Source organism: Saccostrea cucullata, unplaced genomic scaffold (assembly GCF_032062105.1).
Source record: "Saccostrea cucullata isolate Sc308-1 unplaced genomic scaffold, CSIRO_AGI_Scuc_v1 ctg955, whole genome shotgun sequence".
Classification (NCBI taxonomy): domain Eukaryota; kingdom Metazoa; phylum Mollusca; class Bivalvia; order Ostreida; family Ostreidae; genus Saccostrea; species Saccostrea cuccullata.
The window spans coordinates 118,061-134,395 of record NW_026928431.1 but is presented as its reverse complement, the minus strand read 5'-3'; the positions used below and the strand labels follow the sequence as shown (position 1 = coordinate 134,395).

General features: G+C 31.3%; 1 protein-coding gene across 1 annotated transcript; it reads left to right on the top strand.

The window, feature by feature from the left end:
* The first annotated feature begins 434 nt into the window (after positions 1-434).
* Positions 435-4,121, top strand: LOC134277539 (uncharacterized). The gene is made up of 2 exons (XM_062759864.1): positions 435-670; positions 3,658-4,121. The coding sequence occupies exons 1-2, from the start codon at positions 493-495 to the stop codon at positions 4,047-4,049; spliced, it is 570 nt and encodes a 189-aa protein (XP_062615848.1). The 5' UTR covers positions 435-492; the 3' UTR covers positions 4,050-4,121.
* The last annotated feature ends 12,214 nt before the right edge of the window (positions 4,122-16,335 follow it).

The window sequence follows — 16,335 nt, the reverse complement described above, 5'->3', positions numbered from 1 at the left end:
ATATTCCTTGATATCCTTAGAAAATTCCTGAAGATTAGAATCACTAGGTGTTGGTGTGAATATCAATTACTGTAAACCAATTTTTTTTGTGACGACTTTATTTTGCGATTTACTGGAGTAAAACTAGTTTGCGACGATTACTTTTCACGATCAAGCCTTTTTGAATATGTTTTTAATAGACACAGAGACTTTAAGGACTGGTTCGCGGCGAGAAATATTCGCGATAACGAGGGTCTCGCGAAGTTCGCGAAAAATTCTCGCACGCGAATAAAAGTTGGTTAACAGTATATATCTATAGAAAGGGTTGAAATTTTAAAGTCTATTTTCAGAGCTTTTCCAAAAGTTTTAGCGCTATGCTACCACCACTTTAAGTCTATTTTTAACTGTTACCCACTTGATGCATCTATGCGCAAAGTAGTGCGTGTAATGTTTGCTTTATATTGGGAAACCGTCAAATTCTTTCCACATTATATCTAAACAATCAAGCACAGCATGAAGTACATTGTTACATACGCGCTTACACTCAGCGTGATGAATCTACTAAAAGGAGCTAGTTTTCAAGCTCTTTTTCCAAACGATGGCCGCAAAGTAGAAGAAACAGAGAGATTGCGACAGGAAGTAACGAGACTGAGGACTGAAATAAATGAATTAAAAAGTTACCATCCTCTTGGTAAGTATAATTTGTAATAATCAATGTATCAACTGATCACATCTACCTCTTGCATTGTCAGGGATCTGTTTAATGCCGTTTGGCTTGTAGATTTTGTTTAGATTTGTAGCTTAATAAATTGATATCTTTTTCTTTAATTATATCGTCACAAAATATATAGGCACTCCTTATCGATATGAAATTTGTTTCTAAAATTACAATATGTTTATCTTTTATCTTTTACCAATTTCAATGTCAAATGCATAAAAGTTAAGGGTCCTCCACACACCCAGAGCTTATGTTCTCATATTATTGAGCATTACTTTTAACAAGCATATCAACCTTTAAAAACTGTCCAGGGATTAAAATGTTATTTATACGGCTTTTTTTAAATAATAATTTCACAAGTTATAAGAAATTTTTCCCAAACCGTTTTCATACCTAGCACAACAAACTTTGTCTTATCCTTTCGTATATTTTTAAGCTCACAGAATAACCATAAAAATTTATTTTTATCTATCAACATATTTTTTACAGAAATTTATTTTATTTATAAAAAGTACATAAAACTCATTTTCTCTGAAATACATTTCGAGAAAAATCAATAAGGACTCCTTTTGTGGAGAAGAAACATTAATGAATTAGATTACATCAAAAAATTGAATTAAATTAAATGCACTGATTGAGAAAAAAACATTTTCAAAATCTTCGGTATCAAAGTTCCTTTTTGGAGTTATCTTTCCTGTTGCCCGGGACTCAAAAACTTTGGCAAGTCTCCGCATACGTCACGTACCATACTATATTTAGTAATTACTGGCCACTGAACTAGACAAATATAAAAGAGGAAAACTAGAAACGCACGCTATTTTATCAATATTTATAAACAACAATTAGATAATGTATTATTGAAACGCACAAATTAGTGTGCGAAATTTCAACTATCAAAACAGACTCGGTTGATTAGCCTGAAAGTATAAATAACCTAAACGTTTGTTGTCATACCCATCGGTACCTGTAGTTTACGAATTATTATTATTAACATAATCCAAGACGTATGTTGTTCTTTTATTTAAGGTGGCTCATTACATCCACAGTTTATTTTAGATTTCAATACAGCACCACTTATAATGTAGATGTCAAATATCCAGATGGAGGTATTGATATCATAAATATTTTTATTGAATTTTTTTAATTTTCGTCTAATTTTAGTTAAATGTTTCATTTCAAGTTTATTATTAACAGAATTTAAGAACTTTTAGTGTCAAATGATGGGCATCTTCTTCAGACAAGTACACACAGCGAAAATACCTTATAATACCTAATAATAATTTGATTAAAAAAATGATTTTTTCCTAAAAAAAACAATTGATGTCATTATCTTTTTAATATATGCATAAAACATTAAGAAAATGAGTTCTGAAGAGACAAGGAATGTATTTCATTGAATTACATGTGTCAAATTGAATGAAGACTGTTTAAACGAAATGAAAAATTCAATTTAAAATATATTTTGTATAAAAAGTCCACTTTCAAGAGTTATCTTTCGTAATTACCCAAGACTCAAAACACTAAGGAACGTTTGACATTACATCTAAAAGTCGACACAATGGAGGTTTATTTTTTGTGTAGTACGTCATCAAAAAGTGGTGTAATGAGCCTCCTTAACAAAAAAACCGCACATCCTTTTCCTTCGGTCACTCCGTGATCATGACACGTGTTCATTGTTTACAAACGGTGTTAGGTTAAATCGTTCATGCAGAATTAACTCGATCAAACCGGAAGTAAAAGTATTTTTCTCTATATACGTCACAAGTCACATGGTGTGGAGGACCCTTAAAATATAATAAAAAGAAAGCGTAATATTTCTTATAGATGGAAAATTTGTTAAGTTTTGAAAAGGATTTTTTTTTCTACATATAGCCTTTTCATAAGAACTGTGCATTCTTTTAACATTCTAAGTAGAAATAGACTCTAGATAGTAAAGAATACTCTGTAATTGTATAAACCATATCAAGATTACATAAACAGGTGCTAAATTGATCCTTGTTACAATCGTCTTTGTTTGTAGGTTCATTATTTAATTCAAATTGTACTTGAAAAGAACTTTATTTGTTTTACTACATCTGGCAATCCAAATTATTTCAGAGTTCGCGTTGTAAATATGAAATTCTTCTAAAATCACACGTCGCTACTTAGGCCTTATACTTTTTGCAATCAACCAAACTGAGTTCGATCTACTCTACATATACGGAGTTCCTAAACTTCATAACGTCCTTACAAAGAGATATTGCTGGGTCCGGCAATTACTCTTAACTTAAAGCTTTACCCAGACAAAACATAACCGCTGTAAAATGAGTCACCTCAGACGTATTATGCTACAATTTATTCTAGAATAAGATATATGGAGATAACAAACAGAATTAAAGCTCAAAAAGTCCATTCCAACAATATGCAAGCCAGAAGCAGAGCAAACAAAGACATGTAGAACATCAGAGATGGGGTCAGAAGCCAAGGGGGAGTGAGCATCTCCATCTAACCGGTCACACCCGCCGTGTGCTCCTTGTCATGATCGAGAGATAACGGAAAAAATCCGTCGACAATTCAGTGTGTAAATAATGGCCTAATGATAAATGTGAAAAATGTCAGTCTGCATTGACTAAATGATTCATAGATTATATTTGCTGACAAGGTCATTGTATCGACCATAGAACATATGAAATAACGATTTTAAATGAGATGGGTTGATACTCTTATTTCATCAACTTGTTTGACATTAAATTACTGCGTTCGAGCAAATGTTCATACGTAGAGCTTATGCTTTTGCATATCGAATCAACTGATAGATATAAGCTCCGTATGCAGGCGATGAAGGCATATTGCTGCATAAGTAATAGAATTCGACGATTGAAAAATTAAAGTCATGTGAATATATGAATTTTAATTGATTATTGTCACCAAATTCATTTTAAGAAATCCATGTGTGTATTTTGAAGCATTTTTTTCTCAAGGTAAAGGCTTTTCGACAAAGGTTGGCTTTACTGCGTATATTGGAAGTCCAGCCAGAGTCAATACAAACGACACTTTAGTATGTAAAGATGTTAGAAGCAATATTGGGGGCTTATATGACAAGGATACAGGTGTATTCCAGAGCGACAGACCCGGAATGTTCGTTTTCTTTGTCTCACTCGAGTGCAAGGTTGAAAATGTACACATTGGTCTCCATATTGACAACAAAAGAGTTGGAGAAACGGCCTGTTTTACTAGTGAAAATGAGTATAACATTGTGTCGTTTTCAGTTGTACATAACTTATCAAGAGGATCAAAAGTCTGGATAAATATAACTTATGCTAAATACGCTCATATTGCACGGAAAACAAGTTTTGGAGGTTATTCAGTTTAAATCCCTGATGTTTAATATTTGATTTTGTATTATAAGCTAATGACTGTAACGGTTTATTTTGCTCTTGAAATGATTAATTCTGTATGTTATATACAAACAAAAACAGCCACAACCACAAAAAAAAATTTAAGTATCTACTAGATATTTCTTTAAATCTTTAAGTTATTTACAATGTATTTCATCCGGACAAATCTTTCACAACACTTTAATATTAATTTTGTCTCAATAATCTGACTATTTCTCTGTTATGCAAACATGCACTTTTTTCTGTAGGATTATTTGAAGTAAATCATTATACCGATACTAAACTCTGTATGGCGTCATAATACTTATCGCAATATGGACACCATAATACTTATCGCTATATGAACATCATAATACTTATCGCTATATGTTACAACGCACTTTGAAAAAAAAATTTGGGACCAAGCTAACGCACTTTTAAAACTTAATTTTTTTTTCAACGTGCGTTAAAATCAACCATATTAACGCACTTTGAATAAAATGTAATGATTGATTAATATCCTACAAATAATCGCTATGATAAATAACAGATCCTGGTTGGACAACGTTTTCTATGATAAAGTCACTTCAGGACCTGAGATATTGACGTTTTCAATATTTGAGGTATTCGTAAAATAAAAGAGAAAAGGGCTTTGAAAAAAGAGTGACGATTGTTTAAGATTATTAATTCGTTTCTTTTTTTTATTCTAGTCTTTGATAAGTAGATGTAAAGGCGTAAAGGGGCACTAACAGTGGACAGCTTTAAGTAACTTTGAATTTATCATAATAAAAAATGAGGCAATTTGATTGTTCAAAATTAGAATTTTTTTTCTCTCTCATACGTTTAACTGTACTTAAAAATTTCCAGTTTCATCTGTTTTAATTAACTAATATAATATTGAAAGTTTTCAACGTCATACCATGTAGGTAAATACATAATTATATGAATGTTTTGAGTATAGCATATATATATATATATATATATATATATATATATATATATATATATATATATATATATATATATATATATATATACATCATATAAGCATTGAAAATGCAGCTTACGCTTTTGGGGTTTATTTCTCCCCTCCCCCGTTTGTTACCGACACCTATGTATTGGAAAGATAAAGATTGGGACTGAGGGATCTTATCCCCGTCTTCTCCTCTTTTCGAAGGGAGTAAATCAATTCTTTTTTTTAGGTTAGGGTAAGAGTTAGTTTTTTGAAAGATAAATAACTGATAAAATCTTTCCATTACTAAAATATTATTTTTTTTTAAAGTGCGTTAAGTGTCTCCATGGTAAAATATATTGATGTAGACTCTTAACGCACTTTGAAAATTTTTTTCAAAGTGCGTTGATTTTGTCCCAATTTTAACGCACTTTGAAAAAATTTTTCTAAGTGCGTAATTTTTTCATAGTGCGTTGCCACACCATATGGATGTTATAATAATTATCGCTATAATTATGGTCGTCATAATACTTTTCGCAATATTATGGTGTCCGGATAGGGCCATTTGCGTTAGCGCGACATCGCGTTCAGATAAACGCGCCGTCGCGCTAACACACAACACGCCGTCGCGCTAACGCAACTTTGCACAACGCGCCGTCGCGCTAACACACAACGCGCCGTCGCGCTAACACAACTTTGCACAACACGCCGTCGCGCTAACACACAACACGCCGTCATGCTAACGCAATGCACGATGGCGTGTTGTGCAAAGTTGTGTTAGCGCGACGGCATGTTGCGTGTTAGCGCGACGACGCGTTGTGCAAAATTGTGTTAGCGCGACAGCGTGTTCTGCAAAGTTGTGTTAGCGCGTGTTGTGTGTTAGCGCGACGGCGCGTTATGCAAAATTATGTTAGCGCGACGGCGTGTTGTGCAAAGTTGCGTTGGCGCGACGGCGTGTTGTGTGTTAGCGCGATGTCTCGTTTATCTGAACGCGATGTCGCGCTAAGGCAAATGGCCCTATCCGGACACCATACAATATGGACATCATAATACTGATCACTTTAGTGAACGTTATGATAAATATCGCTTTATATTTGCATATCCACCGCTCTGTCTCACTATGAACATGTAGTAATCAACTGCGTTCATAGTACTATAGACGCGATTGCTCTTGCTATGAGTGCAATTGCTCTATCACACTCGTGTAGAACAAGTTTTACTACACTAAGAAAACGTGTTAAGAAGTATATATATGAAATGTTTCGTAAGAGGAATAAATATAAGTTTTTAATGATATTCTTTGAAAAAAAAGAAATTCAGACTATTCAAAATGGCTGCATTTATATCTTTAAACATTCAATTTTGGTCAATGTATTTAATTGTATCATAAAACTTTTTAAAAATTGTAGAGAACTGCCATGTTTTTATTTTATTTTTTTGTATCATGCATATTTGTACAAAGAACGATAACTCTCCACACTTGGATGATAACATTCAGAAAGAGAAAATTTCTTTAAATAGTATATATATATCTATTTTAAGAATGATTTCCGCTATTAAAAATAAATAGAAAAATTAAAATAAAAAAATTATAGAAAAGCATTCTGGAGTAATTATCATTATAAGAGCATTCTCATTTTTCATCATAGTGTTAAATTGTTAATTTTTGTCAGAGGGTTTCAATAAAGTCACAACTGCATAAAAACAAATATTAAGAGAATCAGAATCAGAAAATTTTATTTTGAGTCGGATTTTTATAACATAAACATAAGCTCTGTAGAGCTTTTGACCGACATTATATTAGTACTACATATCATAAATAACTATCTACACATATAAAACAGTTAGAATCACATTGTCATGCATCACAGCAAGCAATATTTACACATATACACACAAAACGACACAGAAAGCACATATATCATGCATAATTATAAATAAGACAACACAGGAAATAAATATAAATGAGTGTCCAAGTAGCACTTATGCTCTAAAAATTTAGTCTATGGATTTTATATTTGATAAAAATGTTTTATATTTTGATAAAATATAGCAAATTTGTTTAGTTAAAAGTATATATATATATATATTTTTTTTTAATACTATAAATTTATGACTACTAAATTTACTCACTTTTAAAGCAAACAAAACAGAATAAACTTAAAACAGAAGAACAATACCAGAATAGATAAATAAATAAATAAAAAGGGAACTAAAAAGAAATTGAGCAAAAACTGAAGATTAAGATTTGAGGATTAAGATCTAAGGATTAAGATCTGCAGGAGCCACACTTACAGGAGTCTCCATTCCAATTGTTAATTAAACTTTTAAACTGAGTAATTGTAGTTGCATTAATATATTTCTAATTGTTTCAGGGAGTTCATTCCATAGTTTGGCTCCTGCATATCTAAAAGAGTGTAATCCATGTTTTGTAGTTCTAACCCTAGGTACCTGTACTGTATTAGTTTTCCTAAAATTATATGTGGTTTCTTTAAAAGTAAATAAATCAGATAAATATGCAGGACTCTCATTCTTTAAAATTTTAAAAACTTCTATAGCCATTGTTCTTAATCTTCTAATTTTTAAAGTTGGTAAGCCTGACTTCAGTAATAATTCCTCATAAGTACTGTTCATGTCATCATAAATAAATCTGAGAGCTCTTTCTTGGATTTTTTCAACTTTTCTTGTATTATTTTCTCCGCAAAAGTGCCAAACAACAGGACAGTAATTAAAATTACTCATAATAAAAGAATAATAAATGGTCAATTTATGTGATTACGGTGTTGCTTGTATCCAGATGTTTTTCTTTACTGAAGAAAAGAAGCCGAGTCCTTTTGTAAGTCAGGATTTCCTCTGATATTTTTGAAAAAAAATTAAAGAATGCAAATATACAAATATAAGGAATAAACAACGATTATTCATTGTCATAGTGTTCATACTGAATAACGTTGTGTATTTCTTAAATGGACGTCAAAATACTTATCGCAATATGGACGTTATAATACTTATTGCTATATGGATGTCATATAATACTTATCGCTTTAATTGGACGTTATAATACTTATTGTTGTATGTACATCATAATACTTATTGCAGCCCGGAGGACCGGGCTGCTCTATACATATAAGTTTAAGTGTTGGTGTATGGGGATTGGGGTGGGAGTAGTTATGTAGAATTAAAGGTTTTCTAAACATTGAAAAGATTGTTAATCAGAGTGTTCTTTCCGTTTATAAATTACGAGATATATAATATATTTACTTCCATAAAGTGAATCTGTAAAAATATATACGTTTTTCATATTTAATATATAAAGTTACTTATCATTTACTATCGAAACAACGACAGGTCCCTTTTTTTAGAACATCGAATTTTACTTCTCGGATAAAACGTACTTTGCACAGTTCGTGTTTTATATTCTAAAATTGAGAGTTAATACATTTTTAAATATATATGATGCGTGTGTCTAACTTCAATTTATATTTTATGCAGCCAACATTTACTTGAGGAATTGATCACGTTTAAAATGGTATCGTTTTTGATTGATTTTTATCCGACTACAAGTTTTTTAAAAATATTTGCGACTATCGTCTCCATCATTTAGACGCATGCCTTTTTACACATATCGAAGCGGTTTGTTGATCAAGACTCATTTTCATTGTTTACTTTATATATTTCCCGGGCGACAATTGATGGTTACATCAATGTTTTCTTGTCTCTGTATTTATATAATAATACTTTTCTCTGTGTGGACAGTTAACAAAGTACGCAGATATTCATAATCTATCTTTCTGATTTATAACCACAACAAAAAACCAAACTGAATTATTTAATAAATACTTTTGTCTTGAAAAAAAAAGACAAAAGTGCACTAAGAACATGTAAAGTTTTCGTTAATAACTTTTTTCAATGATAATTTTTGCGTTAAATACTGCATAAATAATCATAATTTTGGCAATGATAAATCCCGATGTGCATCAACATTTCATGCATGTATTTAATGTTTAAATTCGTAATTTCAGAATTTATTCGTATTTTAGGAATAGTTTGTGTGTGTGTTTTGTGTTTTTAAAAGTATTTGGAATTGTTTTTATTTGATATTTTTGTTTATAATCTAAAATATTAATAAAAAGTATGAAATTTATATTTTAAAACGGTTTCTTTTGCATGCATATGTGAGTAGTAATAATATTTTCAAATTGTATGTCTGGTATATGCAAGGTTTCTGATTTTTTTTACTCCGATATATAATTTTATATATTGAAATAGAATGTTATAAATATACGCAATTCATTCTAATGGACATAATAAGTTCTACTTCATGCAAGTAGTGGAGTCCGATAGAGCATTAGTGTAAAGAAGTTTTCAGATTGGTAACTATCTAAACAATCAAATAACTGTTTAAAAACTACTGGCATTTAAATTTACTAATTTTATACACATAGGAAGCAAAAGGAAAGTGTTTGTTTTTTCCGGAGTTCTTATATACTTTGATAATACTAAGAAGATAATATGTAGATGCCTCGTAACTTGACACAACTTGTTTCCTGTTGAAATATATATATAAATAACCGGTTTTATATATATATTAACTTTATAACACTTTTTGAAACTTATATAAAGTATTTGCTTCATTTTTTTCATATTGTATTTTTTTTCTTTTTTTGTAGGTATAATATAATCTTTGTAAAACCTTGTATATAAATTTCGATGAAATAATCAAAGTTCTTAATAAAAACTGATCCTTAAATTGATGTCTTGTATTTATTTTTATAACCCCATTCCCAATGTGAAAAATATCTGTTTCCAACATATTTTCAGAACCATATTCTCAATTCGAATGATTTTGACAAAATCAAACTTGAGACATGGTAAATAGATTGACTTGAAGGGAAATCCTTGTTAAAAAGAGAATAGTTAGGAAAGATGAACAAAAGGTAGAATCATTTAAATCTATTTAAATTTCACCCATTAACTACTAGAGCTAAAATTTTGATTGCTAAAATATGGATTTTATTTCCATGCAATGCCATCAAATTTAAAGTATTTGGTAATTTAAGTATAAACTAAGTGGAAAGTGGTAAAAAAATTCTTTAAGAACAACAGACCACAAGCAGTTTTAACGTTGAAGGAAAAGCTATATGATAGAAATTTGTTTAACAGTAGGTATTAATTTTTTTGACACAATCCTTAGCTTTAATTTTTGCTCTGAAACTCTACGCAAAATATATAAAAACAAAAACAACAAACCTACGAAAAAAATGTATCCATCTACTCTTATTTAATCATAAACCAATTAATTTGAATTTAGAACAAGAAAATATGGAGGCTTCCAATAAAAAAAAAACTTGACCCAGATTTTGAACTTTTTAAATGGCCGTGCCTGGAATAGGAAAGAACCAAGTAGAATTCAAACATCAGCAAAAATCCATTTTTTTCATATATATACGAGGCTTTCCCAATAGATAAAAGATTGTAGTTATTTTTTTCCTTCTTTCTCTTTCTTTTGTTTCCATCTGTTAAAGAAAAACTCTATGTAGGCAACCAAAGACCGAAGCACGAATTTCTGACAAAGGAGTAAAGCTGAAGCTAGTTAAATCAATATCATTGTTTTTAATATACTGCACCCAGTATTCCCTTTATTTATACCGATACCTGGGTCCGCCGTCATAAACCATACTTAAGTCTGAGAATTTTCTCAAATCCTAAATTCTCAGACTCAACGGCCGTCATAAAAAAGTTGAGTAAAATAAAAATTCTCAAAATCTGTTTTATTCTCAAATATTTGAGTTTACTACAAAGCAAACTTAAGTCCATTCTCAAGCATGAAATATGGCTGCCATTATCTTCCGTCGACGTCGTAGGAGGCTGAACCGAGCTGTTTTGAGGCGCCCAAGGGTATTTCGGGATCTCAGTAACCCCTTAGAGTCTTTGGAGGAAGAAGAGATTTTCCAGAGATATCATTTTTCCCCAGCCAGCATCCTTTTCATTGTGAATGGCGTCCATGATCACCTTCAGAGAGACACTGCCAGGAACCATCCTATTCCTCCGTTGATCCAGGTGCTGCTATTCCTACGTTTTGTTGCCACAGGAGCCCACTTAAGACTTATCGGGGACAGTCTGAACGTATCGGAATGCACAACTGGGAGGGTTGTGAAAGCAGTAGCGAGGGCCATCATCACAGTTTTCAGGTGAACTTTCTACCAAAGTCAAGGAGGGCTTCAGAAGAGTTGCTGGTAAGCCCTATAATCAGTTGTAAACAAAATAGTCAATGCATATTTTTAGCGAGATATGTGCACGTTTTTAAAAAGGTCCAGTCCAAAGACTATTTCTACCTACGTAGGTATTAATAGCTACCTAGGTATTTAAAGCTACCCAAAGTAGCTATTTTTACCTACTTTCTGCTTTACTTGCATTTTGTGGCCAAATGCAGGAACGGCGCATCAAGGTGAGCACAAAATTTCTTGATACAGTCACACTGATGATGAATATGACAAAAATTTGGCCAAAAAATGATTACTTCGTAAATTATCAATTTTGCATAGAAACTAATGTAAAATTGCCGATTCAGGAAGAAATCATTTTTTGGCCAAAATTTTGTCGTATTCATCATTAGTGTGACCGTATCCAAAAATATGGTATTCATCATGTTGCGCCGTTTAGTCTTTTGGTCGCAAAATGCAGAAATTATATAAAGTAGGTAAAAATAGCTACTTTGGGTAGCTTTAAATACCTAGGTAGCTATTAATACCTACGTAGGTACAAATAGTCTTTGGACTGGACCTGTTAAATACTCCACATAAACATGACTGAAAGATTGTTCAAAACAAACAATTATTTCAATAAATGCACTGAAAAGAAATCTTACATTTCTGTAAATTCATGAAAAATCCCTTGCAACAAACTGCATGCTTTAGAGTTTAGTCCCACCGACATGTACGGAAGTAGTCTCGTTCAACCAGACGCTCGGCTGTCTCCGTAAACTCCGACAAGCGGTCGGAGATTTACGGAGACAGCCGAGGGTCTGTTTGAACGTAGTCTCGTTCAACCAGACGCTCGGCTGTCTCCGTGGGTGGTCGGAGATTTACGGTGACTGCCGAGGGTCTGGTTGAACGAGACTAGTTTGAGGGAAAAGACCACTAATTATTTTCCCATAGAACTCCATACAAACCTTTGGCCCTCTCAGTACTTTACTATGACAATTTCAGAAAAATCCTTAGCATCATTTCAAACTTCGTTCTAAGCTCTAACAAAAAATACTGAAAAAAATATATGGTCCCATGGCGTGTATAGGTCAAAATTGCAGTTGTTTTCAACTTATAGAGATCCGCAGTAAATAACACGCTATAGCCTACATAAAAAATCAACCCCCACTCCTAAAATCTTCCCTGGTAATTCTATAGTTTCTGTAATATTCCCTCATCCCATCATTTATTTCAAAGGTCATTAATTTTACTTTAAAATGAAAACAATTAAATACCTGATTTCAGCCAATGGCGTAACGCCTACCCATTCAGTACTCTGTTTAATGTTCCATAACAAACAAAGCCATGTGTGCATCCGGGGATTTGGTGCTCTCATTCCTATACTTACATACTTACCTGTCCCAGAATTAGTCAATTGTGGTAATTTCAAAGACTATACACCTACCTGTGAACATGTATGAAATTTGAGTTCTGTGACTTCAGTGTATTGGATACTGTGACCATCTCAAAAGATGACACCTTACTGCTACCAGCACAGTTCAAAGGAGTGAATCACTTCCGGGCCGGTGATGATATTTGGATATATTGGGGACTGTTATAAATAAAATATTTGTACAATGAATTGTTTTAGTTTTTTGATGTTAATAAAGTGATATAAAGTCAAAATTGAGTCAATATTTTCATAAGGGTGGATTCTACCCAGAATTTGGTAAAAAGCTCCAAAATTTAATAAATCATAATTAATTAAGCAAAATTCAAAGGTTTCAAAAAGACTGATATAGAAATCTTTTATGCTTATGCAAAGTAAATTATTTAAGACTCTGATATACTAATTGATTCTTATCTAATCCCTCCTACTGCTTAAGTATGTACAAAAAAGTTTCCCCACCCCCTAGTGAAAAACACTTAGAGAAATAGCAGGTGCCCCCTTTTATTTTTGTTTACAATTAATTTAGACAAGAGTAAATCAATCCTTTTGATAACAAATCAAAGTTTAGTATCTGTAGTCTTATACATAACAATCATAAGCTACATTATTGAATTTCATGCTTAGAAAAGGAGAATTTAAATAATTTTTTTTTAAAAATAAAGAAAAGCAAAAACTGACTTCAAACCCCAAAATGTGCTTCACAATAAGAGGCTGGAAATTTAATAAATGAAAAATATACCTGCAATGTACAGAAAACTGTCCGACAAAAGACATCGGGTGGTAGCGAGTCTCCATCTTCTTCTTATATCGAGAAAATGCCCCCCGCTGATCAGAGACCGAGCACTCCCTGGGCCAAGGAAGCTGAAAGGTGAAAATCCTCTACAGTGCTTAAATGAAAATTTATCAATAAAATTTGTCAAATTAAGCATAAATCATGAAAGAAACAACAATATTTTCCAAGTTTTTTTTAAAAATTACCTTAATTACATATCTTCTACATAGCAAAATGTATACAAAAAATGGATCCGCCAAGGGTGGAATACATGTTTTTTCAATATTACATAATATTACATGTAAATATAATAAAGGTCAAATGTGATACATGCAGTTCAAGGTCATTCTAATAATTAATGAAAAAAATATCAGAAGTCAAAGGTCACAATAGTTAAGATATCATCATGTTGAAATTCTACATGTCTGGTTAGCAGGTCTAAGGGAAGTAACTCTAAGTACAAAAAATAGAAACCATTAGAAAGTGAGTCGCAGCGAGTCATTCTGATGAAACTACATAGAGCGAGAAAAGGGAAAACATAGACCTTTGTGTAGCTACAACATAGAGACAACAAAACTACAAATTGATCACCCTACAGCCAAGGAAGGGGGGAGGGGCAATCCAGAGGAACACATACACTACCAAACATGAGATGACAAGACACAAAATGTCCTCCTTTCACTTGTCCTTCACAAAAATTCCTTTTAAATGCCACCTTAATTATTCAAAAAGATGCCAAAAGTGCAAAAGTCTAGGAAACTAAATAAAAATGAACACCAGGTCACTGTCCTACACTTAAATAATATACATAGATAGAGCAAAACATAATAAATACACAGTTACCCAGGTAGCACAAAACATTTTCAAAACATTTTATTGGTGTTGTAAAAAGGTTTTTTCGAAACATTTCAGCCTAAACATTTTAAAAACATTTTAAAAACATTTCCTCTTCTCTTTATAACATTTTAAAAACATTTTTAAAATGTTTTCAAGAAGCTTATGATTAAATCCTTTTGGAACATTTTTCTAAAATATTTTTGAAACGTTTTAAAAATGTTTCAAAAGGTATGTTTAGCTTTCAAATATCAAAGATTTTTATATTACGTTTTAAAAACGTTCTAAAAACATAAAATGAAACATTCCTTTTCCATAAATCTGAAACATTGCATGAATACGTTTCTGAAACATTTAGAAGGAACGTTGTCAAAATGTTTTTGAAACATTCTTAATTCATTTAAAGAACATTTTTAAAATTAATCTAAGGGTATGTATAGCTTCCAAATATTAAAGATCTTATAAAACGTTTTAAAAACGTTCTTAAAACATGAAATGAAATATTCTTAACACATTTTTAAAACAGTTACATTCTTAATATCGCTGTTAGTTATAAACATTAAATTCCGGATATTTTTCGGCCTAGGCAGTGAAAATGTTTATTTAAAACATTAACTAAAATAATTATTTTCACTACAATTGAAACATTTTAATTATAGTTTTTGTAACATTTTTTGGAAACATTTTCAAAATGTTTCTGAAATTGTGGCACAATTTAATTCATTTATTAACATTAAGAGTATGTTGTGGGAATAATTTTAGAACATTCAATTTAATGTGTTTTCCTTTTTTAAAGACTTCATTTTTCATTGCTGCAACATTTTTAAAATGTTATTTTCAAAATGTTCTTAAAACATTCAAATAAAGTATGATTGCGATTTTCCTAAAATTTAGTTTATGAAAAAAAAAAAGAAAATATATAGAAAGAATAGTGTTGAAATGAGGAATTGTAGTAATTTTTTAATTGAAAGATTTTTTCCGGTATTTTATAATGATTTCTAGTTAATTGGCTTATTGATTAAACAGACATATATAAAGTCCTTTATTTAAAACAAAATCAAAAAATCAATAAATGAAAGGATAGACAAACACAAAATTTAAAATATAAATAAATGTATAAAATCATAAGCATTTGATAAAACTCTTAATGTCTTTTTAAAAAAAATTGTTCTTCATCTGTGATCCACTCCCGGGATTTTACTCTGAGGCATTAGATAGGGATTGGCACACTGGTCAGTTTCAGTGTCATGATAACCTATTATGCAATTTTCCTGCTGGGCAGCGCGTTACAGAGTATAGTGGTTTGCAGCTTATCTAGGCCAAATTTTGAATTCTGGTAAACAAGATGTGCGCGCTTACTCCGTGCCGATTTGAATGAGAAGACTTTGCACCATAAAACCACAGTAATAATCTCGGGATTTATTAACTTTGAATGGTAAGAATTATTCCTTTATCATAGAATTTAAAAGATCATTTAAAAATGACTTTTATACTACCAGTGCATGATCAATAAGTAAACTTTGTACAAATGTATGTAGCATTAAGCAATGTTATACACATATACTAGTATTTGATTTGAATATTTCATTCTTAAGGGTCCTCCACACACCCACAGGTTATGCTCTCATATTATTGAGCATTACTTTTAACAAGCATATCAACCTTTAAAAACTGTCCAGGGATTAAAATGTAATTTATACTGATTTTTTAAAATAATTATTTCACAAGTTATAAGAAAATTTTCCCAGAGCATTTTCATACCTAGCACAACAAACTTTGTCTTATCATTTCGTATATTTGTAAGCTCACGGAATAACCATAAAAATTCATTTTTATCTATCAACATATTTTTTACAGAAATTTATTTTATTTATAAAAAGTACATAAAACTCATTTTCTCTGAAATACATTTCGAGAAAAATCAATAAGGACTCCTTTTGTGGAGAAGAAACATTAATGAATTAGATTACATCAAAAAATTGAATTAAAATTAAATGCACTGATGTAGAAAAAAAACATTTTCCAAATCTTTGGTATCAAAGTTCCTTTTTAAAGCGCTAAGCGCAGCGCAAAGCGCTTTTCTGTCAGCGTA

What these genes read in the sequence shown, in the direction of transcription:
- LOC134277539 (XM_062759864.1), top strand. Translation starts at nt 493, where the DNA reads ATGAAGTACATTGTTACATACGCGCTTACACTCAGCGTGATGAATCTA. An exon ending in AAAAAGTTACCATCCTCTTG is followed by an intron (nt 671 to 3,657) that starts GTAAGTATAATT and finishes TTTTTTCTCAAG; the next exon opens with GTAAAGGCTTTTCGACAAAG.